Source organism: Ammospiza nelsoni, chromosome 2, assembly GCF_027579445.1.
Source record: "Ammospiza nelsoni isolate bAmmNel1 chromosome 2, bAmmNel1.pri, whole genome shotgun sequence".
Taxonomy (NCBI): Eukaryota; Metazoa; Chordata; class Aves; order Passeriformes; family Passerellidae; genus Ammospiza; species Ammospiza nelsoni.
Window position 1 is genome coordinate 55985473 of NC_080634.1, and position 14925 is coordinate 56000397.

Consider the following 14925-nt stretch of genomic DNA (forward strand, 5'->3'; position numbering starts at 1 on the left):
CCTCACAAGAAACTTCTTGTCTGACCCTACTGGAGCTGTGCTGCTGGGACCTGCTGTGCTTAGAGCTGCCTTTGGAACCTGTGAACGGGAAATAAGACCCCATTTCCCCCCCACCTTTCCTGAGTTAAGGGAATTTCTCAGAAAAGTTAAAGTAGTTTGTTTTCACATATTAGTCTTCATTGTCTGCCAAATTAAAATGGAATACTGTGTGCCTCTTCTGGCATTTCCTTCACCATCAGTCCAAGGGCTGGTCAGAAACATCCACCTTGCGCCACTGTGCAAAAGCCTCTGTGCTGATCATATCCTCCAGTACGGAGACACAGGGTGCAATCTCAGACTTCTTTACTCTACCCAGTTTGGGAATGCCAATCTCAGAGGGTTCTGAGTACTTTCTTCACATATTTAACAAACTTCTGCATCACCTCCTCAGCAAATAACCTGTAAGCTCAGGGTGGACCCACCGCTGTTATTCTCAAGTCATTCCCTTTTCCTCTGGAAGGTGTAAGTTTGAGAAGCCTCAGATGTAAAATTCTTCTTCATTAACTGGCGAAGCTGGGCAAACATGATCATCCAGAGAACAGGGAGCTGCTCTCAAGGGCTGTTTGTGTTGCTTGGAGAGAGATGCTGACATGAAAGAGCTGGAAGACCATTCTGAAAGAGAAGGCAGTGAACCACCAACTGAATCAAAAGTATTGCACATGGCTGATGCAGGCCTTCCCCTGGTGCCTGCCTGTTTAGCCCTACTGACACTTTGTTTCTGTGATGGAAGAGAGTCTTCCAACTCACTGCAAAACCCATTAAGGGCAGAGTATGCAGAAACCACAGACAGGTCTGAGAAGGACAGCTTCATCCCTGTGTCCACATCAGTCTCTTGGGCATGCTCTAAGTCATCAATGTTAAGCTTGGGGCTGCATTTCCACGTTTTTAACCTGGTTGCAGGTGACCCAGTGTTTAAAAACTGAAATGGTTCACTGAAATGAAATGTCTCTGATGCTGAAGAGGAGTTCACTGTGGGCAAGCAGAACAGAGACTTGCTTCGTTGAAATGACCAAGAAATGCTGGAGGCACTCCTGGGTCTGCGTGTGAAGTCTCCTAGATTGCTGTGTCTCAAGTCCTCCTGGGAGAAACCAAGATAATGACCAAGGCCATTTGTGAGATGTACCTTTTTTGGACCCATTTCTTGTGGCAGTTCAGAGACAGATCGGTGGCTCTGAGGAAGGAAGGCTGGCAGAGTGGTGAAGTGGGAATCTGTAGACACAGATGGATATAGTTGCTTGTTCTGCTTTGCAGACTTCCTACTCCAACTGTGTGCTTGCTGCAGTAGGGAGAGGGAAAGAAGACGATCACGTTAATACAGAATTGGCAGTTTTACAACCCTGAGTCTCCATTGCTGAGTTGCTACTGCAAATAATTATGAAGCAGACTTCAGTCAGTGTGCTTGCAGCAAATGTTTCACTTCAATAACAAAGACAAACCACCCTGCCAAAATCCCAAATATTTACATAAGGAGCCTCAAAGACAACAAGAATAAATGGTAGAGAAGCCTTGCCTTGTGGGCTGAATTACACTAGCTTGAATTTCTCGCTTCCTATTGACTTACTCAGATTCATTCATATTCTGTCTTCCAACATTACTACTTTAGTGGACAGCTTAAGAAAATAATAAATAAATGGAAGAAGTATATTATATAATTGTAATTTCTCATTTCTTCCTAACGTTTTTTTTTTGTTGTTTTGTTTTGTCCTCCTTTAAAACATCAGAAAGCCTTCAGCAAATTCATTCTGTCTTCTCAATGGAAATTTACTAATTCTTTCAACTCCTTCACATTTTCTTTCTTACCTAGTCAGCTCTATCAACTAGCTCACAGTGACATTACAGACACATGTTCAGTTTGCTTGTAGACACCTAGACTGAAGACCCAAACTCATGGTTATGACCCAAATCTGGAGCTGAATCCCAGTCCCAGGGCAGGGTTCAGTTGCCTACCCATCAGATACTCAAGCATTTGAACAGGGAAAGCACCTGTGACAAATGATGAGCCAACATCCTTTTCTTATTTCAGTGAGGCTTTTAGAAATCAGCCTTTAAAAAAGTTTAAGTCTCCTTAATGGAATTTCTTGCATAATAAAAAATGCTTGATCTCTGCTCCAAAAGGGACAGGAACTAAAGGGACAAAGTGCAAGATTGTACCCTTGAGAATAAACAATAATCTCAGCTATGGGACTTGTCAGTTGGAAACAGGAGAGGAGAAAGAACTGGGCATCCTGATCCCTTTCTGCTATTAAAGCAACAAGGCTGTGACAACATGGTACTGGGCAGTCTCAAGTGAGTTGAAAAAGCACTGTGGACAACACTGTTCTGGCCTCATCTAGAATACGCCACATTATTACAATCACACCTATGTGAGAAAGAATAAATTTGAACTGAAAATGACAGAGCCACAGAAAAAAAAAAAAAAAAGAACTATCCATTAAAAAACCCAGAACCACAAACTAATAAAAAGTTTCTTTAACAAAGAAACAAAAATCCCTTTTTCTTTAACAAAAAAAGGTTTCTTTATTTCTATAAACAATAACAGAAAGAGAAGAGTCTTCTGGGGTGAGTAATGGATAAAGACAGAGCCTGCTCATTTTACCAAACAGATTATATGACATGACAGAAAGAGCTGAGACCTGGCAACCAAGGAGGTTCTTTGTACCCAGTCTCTAAGAGAGCTCCATACATTGCTGCTTCTAACATCTTGCTAGTGCACATCACATTGTCTTAGTGACCCAGATCTGTCATAGCCATATTCTGGTTTTTATTGAAGTGATTTTATGGGCAAAAAAAGAATTTCCACATCTGCAAAAAATGCTTGGTTCTTTCATGATTTCTTACTAGAGATTATAGGACAGCCAAACCATAGAAGTAATTTAGATACTGTAGATGAGTAAATATACATATGTATATTATATATATATGTGGATATATATATCTGTAATAAGGTGTGTTATTTCATAACCTATTTCTGTGTAATATAGTAGGCTGTTTCCCCTTAATGTCATAAAGAATTATATGAAGGAAGAAATTGAGGACAAAAGACTAACTCAAAAGACTCAAAGGACCCAACTGACTCAAATGTAATGAGTCAGTTGTCAACAAAACATTTGCCAGAAATCACATTAGACCTCTACAAATAACACTATTTTATTAGTGCAATATGTGAGCCAATTTGTTTAAAAATTACTCTGTAAGACAAAAAGCTTGTCCACTAGCTGTTTCTTAACTAAATACATTTTTGGATAATGCAGAAATAAGAATCTGACATGCTGAAAGTCCTGCACTTCTTTGATGTATTTGACCAAGAAAACAGTCCTAAATTTGTTAGCATTAACAAAAGCTACCTTTTTTTTTTTTTCTGCAGTAACTCTGCTATGAGATACGCTACATGAACTCAGCCACCATGCTCAAGGAATCAATTCCCAAAATCATTTGGGGAACAGATCTATCCTTGCACTGCAGAGAATTCTGGGGCCAGTACCTTTACCTTGTGCAGGCCATGCCACCTGTCTACCACACATTTGCCAGGCAGAGTCCACAGACATCATAAATGAGATTTAGCTGTCTACTTAATACAGCCAGCGGGGTCTGGAGAGCAATTCAGCTTTCCCTGAAAAAATTCTTGTGTGGGGTTGGTTAGCTGAATTGTTTTCTATGTCCTTGGGCTGTACTACAGTGAGAACACACACTGTAGCTGGCAATCTACTTTAGGTAAGATGTTAGATTTAGGGTTTTGCTATTTTAAACCTTTTTGTCCCAGTTCTTTTTCCTAGTTCCTAGTTTCTGCAGATAGATGGAGGCACTTCATTTTATACAAAATATTTGCTGTTAATCTTGCTCCTGGGTCATAGCTCCTGGTCAAGCCCAGCTGGCCTGGCAGGAGGCAGTGGTGGGTGGTGAGGAGAAGGGAGCAAGCACATCCTGTCCCCAGAATGGCTGCCTGCAGGGCAGACTGAGCGACATCACTAACACAGCTCATTTCTGAACAGCTGTTTATAGGAGGAACTGCTCACCTCAATCATTTTTTTAGACGAGTTAAGATTTAAAAGACCTATTTTCCAACGCTGCTCTTCATTATATGGGCAGAAATGGGGAAATAATGGGGAGATATTATTTTAATACTTTAATCTTAAAAGGAATGTAACTGAAGGCTTTCCTGGCTGTGAGAACACCAGACAGGAAAAGCAGCAGTGATATGCTACAGGTAGAAGAGTGTAGACACACAGGTAGTGTGTCAGAAGCTCCATCCCATGAGATACTAGTGAACAAAGATTACAGGCTAATCCTGTATTGTAGAGAACTGGATTATGTGGACTAATAAGACTTTTCTATATCTACATTCTCTAGCTTGTCAGAGATCACAGAGGGGATTCAGTGATTTAGCCAGGATTAAAAGTCAGGTAAAACTAGCTCCTTGTCCTGTGCCAAGGCCATGACTGCGCTCCCTGTGCCACCTTGGGATGGCACACCGAGTGCTGCACACAGCCTGTGAGCTCATGTGACTGCTCCTCTCTTCAGCTTCTGGAGGAGCCTTCTCTGCCCCCTTAATCCTGCCACTGCCTTTGAAAACAGCTGCATCTTTTCTGAGTTATTTTCTTTTTCAGTTCCTCATCATCAGCCTTCTCACAGCTTGCTAACACTCTCAGCATTGCCTGTTGCCTCCTTGCTGCCTGGCACAGCCATGCTGCCTGCAACAGGCACAAGCACAGGGCAAGAGGGCATCAGTCATCTGAGAGGACAAAGGCACAAGGCAAAGTGGCACATTGATTTTGACAAAAATTCCAAATGCAGGGAGGTGGATTTGTCAGACCTTGCCACAAAGATGTGCAGCAAACCCGGCCACTGACTGAACAGATTAGCTCTCTAACAGAACAGATTTTTTTCATCTGGTGCTAATCTGCTGCTCATTTATAATCTCTGCACAAATCTTTGTGAAGCCTGGAGGGATTTAGAGTCTTTGTGTTTTACAATGGGCTGCAGAAGAATTCCATGATGAATATCCGGGAATGCCATAAACAACTTGGGGTGAACCTTTCAGAAATGCACTTTCAGCTTGGGCTGCCAGGACCCAACTGAATGTCGCTGCAATCTATTTTAAGTTATCTGCTTTTTAAGAAAGCAGATAGAGATCTCCTTAAGCATTATCTGCATTAAGAGCTGCCAGCAAGGCATTGCTGAGGTCAGGACCCAGCAAGCACAGCAATGACATCACCATCTCGAGCCCTGATTTTGCCTGCCTTGCTCAACAGGAGTGTGATGGTGTTTGTTTAATTGTATTAAAACCAGTGGAACTGATCCAGGAGAAAAAAAATCAACACAAGAAAAAGTGGCAGAGATTAGTCCTCAGTATCATCATAATAAGTTTTACTTGAGAGGCAAATAGTCAGAAGCACACCATTTCAAAAAGGCAAAATGCACAGATTTGATTAAAAATTGAACCTATTTGAAAAGCGGCTTATAATGTGTTTACAGAAATAGAAAAGCTGAGTGCTTTGTAACATAAAATATATTCATTCTCAAGAATTTTTGCTGCATGTATAGATTTGTAAGAGATCCTAGTATGCCATAGAACTTAACTGGATAAAGCACCTTAGGCTGAAGAAAAACAAGTAAAAATCTCTTATAGGAGTTAAGGGACTGATTCTCCATGCTCCCCAAAAACCCAGACATTAGCATTAAGGACAACCAAACACTTATGTCACAAAAAGGAAATGAAAAAATAGAATAAAATATTTTGTAAAACAGGAGACTAGTATTAGATTTGCAGATTAATTAAATCAGTTCGTGGCACCTCCCTAAACCGAGTAAATTTTTGCTCTAAAAGTGTGTCTTTTTCATCATCTTCAGAAGAAGATAAATATAATTTTTGTAAAGGTGCCCTGTACACATTCTTGCCTATCATAAGACATAGAACAGTTTGGTTAGAAGAAACTTGAAAGATTGTATAGCTACAACCCCCCCTGCCATGGGCTGGGACACCTTCCACTAGACCAGGCTGCTCAAAGCCCCATCCAACCTGGCCTTGAACACTGCCAGGGATGGGGCATTCACAACTTCTCTGGGCAGCCTGTGCCAGTGGATGCTTTTCTTGCCTTTCTTCCTCTTAATGCTCAATTCTGCTCTTTCTGCACTATTATGTATAATAATTCAACAAGCTTGAGATCTTTTCTGACCTCCATTTTCCTTCCTGCAGACTGAACTGTTCTCTGCAAAAGTGCCCTTTCTTTGCCTGTTTTTGTCTTTTTGCCTTCTCTGACCTTGCTTTAGCTGCCTTTATTTCTCTTCTCCACTTGTACATAACTGAGTCCTCTTGTCCCAGCTCCTTGTGCCAGTTATGGCTGCTACCTCTGCTCCTGAAGCACTTGACACCAATTCTCAACTCAAGATTACAGTTGCCCATACAGATAAGAACATTGGCCGATTAATTCAGCAAATCAGCTAAAAATAGAATCCCTCTACCTCCTCATAAGCTGTGATCTGTTTACATTTGCAGTGTTATTTCAAGGATGCCTTAAAAAGCAGCAGTAGGCAGAAAATAGCATTCTCATAAACTGCACAGGGACTCTCTGGCATGTAAAACAGCAGCAGGTCCTATGCTCAAGTGCTAAGTCTCTGCCTAGGTAAGATATTAATTTTTCTGGTGTCCACCTTCCTTCTGGGTCTGCATGTTCCATCTCATGCAGAGTGGCTAGGAAATCCTGCCAAAATATTATTTTACTTTCCCTACTCTATCCAGAGATGCTATCATAATTTAAAGAAGCCATCTGTGCACTTTCTCCTCTCTGCTCACTATCCTTGCTTCCCAAACATGCATGGCCAAGCCAGTCCAATCAGTTACCAACCTTTCCTGCTTCCCACACTGCATTGCCAGGACTGCAAGTTGATTAGCACTTCATCTGTCTCTGTGTGGATTATGCCCAGAGGCAGCCAAGAATCTGGACAAGACCTATAAACCCAGCAGTGCACTCAGCATACTAGTACATGGCATATTCTTAGCTCCATTATTTACATGTTCTTCCCACTGCTCTGCCAAAAGCTCCCCAGAGCTCCTGCTTCTGGGCTGAGCTCTGGTGAAGCACAGTGGGTGTCATCCCACAGGATGCAATCGTGTTCCTAAGCCTTGCTCCTGCTCCAGCCAGCTGAACCCTGTACCTCAGCTGTCATATGGCTGCACCCTTGGAGCAACTTGCCAATGTGTAAAAGCTACTGTGACAAAATAATTCTCAAGGGCTTCCCTGCAAATGAGGGAATAGTTTCTTGGCATTAAACAGATTTATCTTACCCATGAATAACTTTGTTGTCTCTTGAACTGACTTTATCTAAGCCCCCTGATAATTGCATTTGCAAAATAGATTAAGAACATGGATCAATCTGGCTGGCAAGTATCCAAGTCCCTGTCAGGACAAGCAAGAGGTCACATTTCATTAGCTTAAACATGGAGGTATACTCAGACTTCAAACTTTAAACACTGCCTGCAATTTAACAGGGATGTTAACCTATAATTTTTGGTACAATTATAATTTTAAAAAGGTGCAGTATCTGTATAAAGTAAACAAAACCATTCTGATGATTACTAATTATCAACTGATATGGAGACTGAAAAGTACTGAGAGGTCATTGTTTAAGTTTATATAACTGGGAGGAAGTCAAAGTTATCATCAATGCTGTGGCATGGAAAATATTGCTAATAGCAACTCTCTGTGAGAAGTCAAAATGTAATCTTGTTACTTTCAAAGGCAGATATTATAATTGCTTTAAATTAGAATGAATTAAATTAGTATAAGGAGTTCATGGATCACCAAATCCAGTGTTTCCTATAACCCATGCTCCATCATTTCCTCTCCCTAACTGACCATCCTGCCTTAAAGTCAGGTATTAACCTGCTTGCACCTGCTGGCTGTTATGCAGTTAACTATGAATGTGTACTAAAATCTATTTATTGGTAGATTCTTGTTCCTGTATCAAAACAATAATTGAGTAAACCAGCCTTTTCCTGCTCCTGCTGTTTATCATGTGCTCTGTCTTCAAGCCAGAGCTCCCTTCAGACTTACTTTGATTGGGCTTAGGTGACCCTACTCTTCCAGTTTCCCATTGCAGGGCTGTTTCTCCATTCCTCTGCATGTGAGGAGAGCCCTTCCCTGTTCCTGCACTTTCTGAGGTCACCTTTCCGGAGTCCAGAGCTGAAGACAGGTGTGGCTCTTGGGATCCTGTGCAACCTCCCATGCTTCCTATGGCACAGTCACTCTGGTACACACCAGGGACTGCGATTTTCTTTTCATGGTCATGTTGCACTGGTGGCTGTAGGGATCTGAGTAACAGGAAATTTTCCCTTTGACTTAGCCTTAGAGCTCCACTTCTTATTGTACAGACTTGCTTAAAACCCATACACCAGGACCTAGTTTTCATGATTTTAAAATGGTATAAATTAGATCCAAAGTCTCTGTTTTCCTTCCACTTTGCATATACTAAACTTCTTTTGCTTCACCAAACTTCCAGAGTGATAAATTCCATTTATGTAACTTCATTCTCATTTGCCATTTTGTCCTCCTGTTCAGAGTGATCATCCTCACCAAAAAGAGAAATGAAAATCAATTGTATTTGCAGGCCATACTTAGGCAGGTGTCTACTCCTCTCTTTTGGTTCATATGGCTAAAATCTTATTCTGATTTTCTTTGCTCAGCAAGTCTCACTTTACCTCTGTACTGCCTGACAGTTGTTACTTCTGAAAATTTGCTGGCTTTAAACCAAAAGCCCTATTAAGAAACCCTATTTTTTTGTTTGTTTTTACCCTTCCCTTCAATTTGCTTGAAGCCAGTGTAAGGTCCCATAAACCAAAGTTGTACCACACAGCAGAAACCTCCTGAGAAAGAGCAGGGAAAAGAGAATATAGATGAGTGTGGTTACTGTGTATAAGTTTGGTGATGACATGTCAGATTCAGTTTGCAGCTTATCTCAGGCTAACACAGATATGCCTGAAGTGCAATCAGCAACCCTGACAAATTGGTGACTGGCTTGCCATATGGGGAAGGAAGCTGGCCTCCTCAGCCCTTTACAAATGTTATTCAGCTCTGGCACGGGATTTCTGATGGTGGCAACTGCAAAACAGCATTGAAAGGTTCCACTACCACCTGGATGTGACTCAGTGGAACAGAGATGCCCTGTGTACCTGGAATTTCAGTCCCAGGAACTACAAACCCAGAGGCACTGTGCTACAGAGGGTTGCACACACCTCTCTGCAAGCCGAGAGGTCTGTATGGGGCAAGGATGGCACCCACAATGTGTCCTCCACAGAAACGAGGTCAGGCAACTGGACAAGCCACGGGAATGGAATTCACTCCAAAAGAATACCCTTTGAAATCTGAACAACAGCCTTATAAAGGTGAAGGACTGTGCTCCTTGACTTGAATGTAAGCAGCAATAAAAACCTCTGCAGTGCAAGAATGCCCATTAACCTGGCTCTGGATTGCCACAGTTACCCCTCTGCAGGGTAGGCAGCTGTTAAGAGTTTGCTGCTTATCTTTTATCTCCCTTGGATGTGGTGGGGTGAAGCAGAGCATGCTGACATATTGCCCAGATATGGTGCCTACAGATGTCCTGACAAAAAAACTCCCAGGATTTGGTTATGAGCACTTGAGGTTAGTTCAAAAAGAGAGTCAGTGGGAATGTCTCTCTTAGGTTGCTCTTCAGAATGCATTTCTTTTCCTTCATCACCTCTCTCTTCATCCTGATAATCACTGTGCAAAAGAGAGATGCAGTTTGTCACTCAATGATGCCAGAAAATAATGAGTACCATTAGGACTTCTGCTTGTCTCCCATAAAAATCTCATAACTGAGGGCTATTTTAAAACTCCCTGTCAGTTCTGTGCCCATACCGCTTATAAAACTACACTCACCAGCTATGATTTCTCCACTTGGGCTCATAATTCCTTCTCTCTCATTTTTTAAAACTGCTATCTCATCTCACATCACTCTTAGCATAAACTGAGGTTGACTGATATCTGGCTAACATCATTCACTGCTTTTGTGATCAGTTACACAACACAGCAAGCGGTTTCAAATTCTTTTTTCAGCAGTACTGTCCTGGCTCTTGCTCCAAGGATAAAGCAAAAAAACCAACCAGCCAACCAACAAAAGGGCAACTGTCAGTGCAGGATAAGCTTTCCTGCACAAAACCAAGAAATATGCTTCTATTTCCCTGTATACTGAGTTTACCTGCAAAAGGATCCTATTTCCATCGTGGTCTTCTGTCTGCCACCTGCCTTCACTGATGGGGCTGCAAGGGTTGGGCAAGAGAGGCACGAGCTGCCCCACATCTCTCACTCTGAACTCCAGCACGGCTGACTCTGTCCTCACTGGAACTTGTCCCTTTGGGAGTTTTTTTAAAGAAAACTGAATGTCTATTTCCAAGTTAGAATAGACAGGAAAAACACAGAAGTCTGCTTTTTTCTGACACATTGGTCTTTTCAGTATTAACTCATACAATTTCAAAATGTCCACAAAGTTCTCATTCCTGCAGTATATGGTGAAGCGGATCATTTCCTTCCCGTAGTGCACTGGGCGGATGGCCCACAGAGGAGTCTCTGGAGCCAGAGTGTAAAAGTCTTGGCTGCAAGGCATGTAAGGGAGGAACTTCCCATGCATTAGCTCTGTGTGGTGGTAATGCCAAGGTGGCCGCTGAAAAGTCTCATGGAGCTGCAAGATGGGCTCTTCCCCGTACTCCTCCTGCAGGAACAGGATGACAGCGAGGGCTGGCTGAGAAACGCCGGCCTTGAGCGGCTTCCTGCGCTTCCTGGGCACCCGCCTTTCTGAGACCCGAAACAGCTGCAGGTCTGGGTGGATCCAGGCTAGAAGCTTATCAATGGCCTGCTGAAGAGTCCTGGATTCACCTGGGTCTGTGATAATATGGACGCTAACAAGGAATGGGTCTTGTATGCCTTCCACAGAAAGTTCACCTGAAATGTTAAAAAACAGAAAAAGTCCTTTAAGATTTGCAACCAAGTTACAACACTTAGGTGACCCTTAAAGGAGAAAGAGTCTACTCAGCCACAGTGGGCTTTTCTTTTTCTCCCGCTCTCTGAATCTCACTTGTAGCAAACAACAACAAAAAATGTACAGTGATATAGCAACCAAGAAAATAATCAGAAAAGTTTCACTAAGCACACTGTAAGACATGCTGTTTCTCCAAGACAGCATCCAAAAGACGCTAGTCAACATGCATTTATTTGTTGGAAAAGACCTGTTCCATACAGGAACAGGTAAGAAGAGGTAAGAAAGACAAAAATACTGGTGTAGAGTGGGGGTGTAAGGGACATTAATGATGTGCAGAATGATAAGGGTGGAAAGTGTTCATCCCACCTTACTTTCATTTTTGCCAGCTGGCTCAGGACATGGAAATCACACCATTGAGCTCTATCACCCTGACACTGGAGTTTTACACACAGTTAAATGTTTCATGTCCTGGAGGCAACTATTCTACTAAGTAAGGCAATGATTGTTGGGAAAGGTAGTATCTTTTATTAGACCCACTGATACAGCTGGTAAAAAAAAAAAAAAAAAGCAGACAAGCCTTCAGGCATATAGGTCCTTCTTTAGGATAATATAGTACTTGTCCCTATAAATCCTGCACTGTTTATATCTTCAGACTGTAATACTACTGCTTCAAGGTTTTCTTAAGATTAGGGAAGACTTGTGAAGGGAGGAGGAACAAAAAGTTACACTTACTCAGGGGGAAAAAAAGACTTCTAGTTAACCTTGGCAATGTTCAGAGGGGCTCTATCTCTTGTTTGTGCCTGGAACTTTGAGAGCCCAGCAGAGCAAGGGCTGGTTTGAGGGCTAGGGAGAAATTGTTGCTTTTTCTGCTGGAGTTACATGCCAATAAAGAGGCATGGTGATCCAAGGCACTTTAATAAATTACTCAAGTAACCTTGATATTTTTGCTGAAACGGTTCCCCTTGTGTGGTATTCTGAAACCACCTCCATGTCTGAGACCCTGAGCTTGGGCACAAAGCCTAAATGTGAGAAGCCTTGGAAAGGCTTCCCAAGCTTTTCATTGTGCAGACCACATTTAATAAGGGGATTGTCTCAAAGGCTATTCCCCCTCCTATTAGCAATCAGTACAAACCTCTCCCTCCTCCCTCCTGGCATCAGAACAACATTCTTGTGATACTTCACCAATTGCTTTAATGGAAAAGCAGCTTTGTGCGAGTAGTGTATTTTAGTTGTCTTTCAATATAGAATAGCTGCAAGACCCAGAGAAAATTTAGATGCAACTGCACAGCTTTGCAGAGAGGGATGACTGGTAAATACAATGTCGGCCTCAATTTAGAACTGCAGAAAGATATGGCATGCAGAGCAAATAGCAAGTGTGCATCTTGCCTAGGGGAGATAAAGAAAAACCAAGTAAGTAATCAAAAATACAATTACAGCAGAGTTCTCGTATCCCTGCATGAAATGGGTGATGTGGAGTGACTTTGTCAGATGACTAATGGAAGAAAAAAAAATGGAAGCAAAAAGAAAAACGGGGTCAGTATGTGGCAAGAGGCTTTGCTGTGGCAATCATTACTGGTAGGTAATTCTTAGAGATACCCCCTGTGGGGAGTCACAGCATGGGAGAAAGACAAAAGGGCATTGGGGGGAGGTCCACTCGTGGTCCTCTACATTGGACAGCAGAACAGGAAGGAAAACAAATTGCAGAGGACAGCGATCTAATAAAACCTGAAACCTGATAACGACACAGCCATTCATTTTCTAAGGCTGGAATAGAAGATGTTCAGCTTTTTTCTCTCTCTGATTCCTTTGTTACACAAATGCTATCAAAGCCTGCAACAAGTGACAGGCTTGATATTTATGCATATAAATGACTGCAGCTCTGAAAGAAGCCTGGGCACAACAATGTGAAGCACAGAGCCATCATTTCTGTCAGCTTCTTGCTCTGCATTAAAAAAAAAAATAAAAATCCCTGAGCACGGCTTTTCTAGCCTCCTGTTGCTCAGCATGTTGCATGGACACTGAATGGCTGAAGCATTTTTCAGAAGTGGAGCCTGGTGGGAGCCAGTGGCAGCATTAGTATTCTGCAGCCATCGCTGCCTGTGCCCATCAGCACCAGATGCTCGCAGGAGCAGCCTCAGAGGCACAGCACAAAGCCATCCTTAGGAGCCAGAGTTACACAGAGCAGAGCAAATCATCTCTTCTTTTTGAGCTATCAGCAACTATGTGAGTGCAGCCGATCAGTACAGAAGGAGCTTTAGTCCTATTTTATGTTAGCACAGATGCTTTAACATGTTTCATTATGTGGCTTCTGTGCCTCTAAAATGGCAGCCCTTTCTGTTTGGGTGAGAAAAAGAGAAACTTAAGCAGAAATATGAGGCAAGGACAAACCTTCCCTGAAATGACAACAAGTTGCAAATTGTTTCTATGTTGCTAACAAGTCTTTTTCCTTCATCTGACAAAGAAGGAGGGGAAACAACACCATTTCTCATGACACAGTTCAATTTGCCCCGGGGCAAATTGTTACAGAAGCTAATGAAAGCTCTGCATATGTATTAGCCTTCCTGTGTTACCAGTTAATCCCACAGAAAATATCAAAATGCTGAGGCATCTATTTGAAAATAAGCTTCACAGTTCTCACAGCTATTACATTTTTTCTCTTCCTATGACAGAAGGGGATTAGGTCTCTTTGAGTTGGCAAAGCACTAACTTCGCTAAGAGGTAATTACTAACAGGATTCAAAAAGTACTTCACAATTCTAAACTTTCTACTCCTCTGCTAGGTACTGTTAACCACCCATGAGAGGCTAAAGCAGCCAGTCAGCCCAAATGCTGTGGAGCTGTTACACTTGACCTCTTAAGGCTGGGAGTGGAAGGTGGCCCTGATATTTTATATTGGTATGTGTCCTTCTGTACATGTTATTTTTATTTTGTTGCTGATGCAATATTGCTGAGCTGAGATAAAAGAAAGTCCTGCAAAGCAGAATGGTTGTCCAGCCCTGTGGCTCTTCCTGCCCAGAAACCAAGACATTTTCATCAGTAAGACAATCTGAAAGAAAGCAGTGGGTCCTGTCAAGTCTGCCTGTGCCAACTACCTCCTTTTGGTGACTTCTCTGAAACTGCAGCTGCCTGGGCTTGGGGACAAATAGGACAGGTGGATTTGACAGTGCTGGGTTAATGGCTGGACTCGATGATCTCAGAGGTCTTTTCCAACTTCAATAACTATGATTCTATGATGTAGTGACACAAATACCCATGGGTGAAGTGGGAAACAATGGGTTCAGTGGCTGCGGGGGCAGCCACCACCCCTGAGAGGTGCCATAAGGACTCAGGTATCACTCTTGCTGGCTGGGAAGGCAGGGCTCCTGACCTAAGGCAGGCACATGTGGGTGTAAGGTCAGGAGAGCAACCCCAGCAGCTGGGAAGCAGCCACTTTCATCAGCAGATATGGAGAACTGGATCTAAAACTCCTCCCTACAGCATGTATGCATTGAACTTTAACCCACACAAAAGGCAAAATGTGCCATGAGTTTTCTTCCACACCACCTGCATAATCCTAGGTTAGAGAAGTCCCCCTTTTTCATTTCCTTTTTGGCCCTAGGTCTCTTGCACACCTTGCTCAAGCAAAACTCTGACCATGACCTGGGAGTCTGGTCCCTCTTTTACACTGTGACATACCCAGGTTGCTTTCCCTCTGGAGAAGGTGCCCTGAGCAAAGACCCATTCCTTCTCATGGCAGTGTTCCAACTACTGTTTTATTTCAGGAGAAGTCACCATCACCAGCAGTCTTGATGAGATCTGATTTTCCAGGCTTCTCCAGTGAACTAAACTCATCCCATAGCAGAACTTAGGAAGGATATAATACCTGGCTCCCTGAAATGTCTCTCCTCACCCTGTCCTG

The 14925-nt window shown here is 42.6% G+C and overlaps 1 protein-coding gene across 1 annotated transcript in view; it reads right to left on the minus strand.

Moving 5' to 3' along the window:
* Positions 1–517: 517 nt before the first annotated feature.
* The window catches only part of FAM124A (family with sequence similarity 124 member A), a 37260-nt gene continuing 22852 nt past the window's right edge, over positions 518–14925 (minus strand). The window contains exons 3-4 of the mRNA XM_059466874.1: positions 10252–10991; positions 518–1315 (exon numbers count right to left, since the gene is read on the minus strand). Coding sequence (XP_059322857.1) covers positions 518–1315; positions 10252–10991 — 1538 coding nt within the window. The remainder of the gene's footprint in view (positions 1316–10251; positions 10992–14925) is intronic.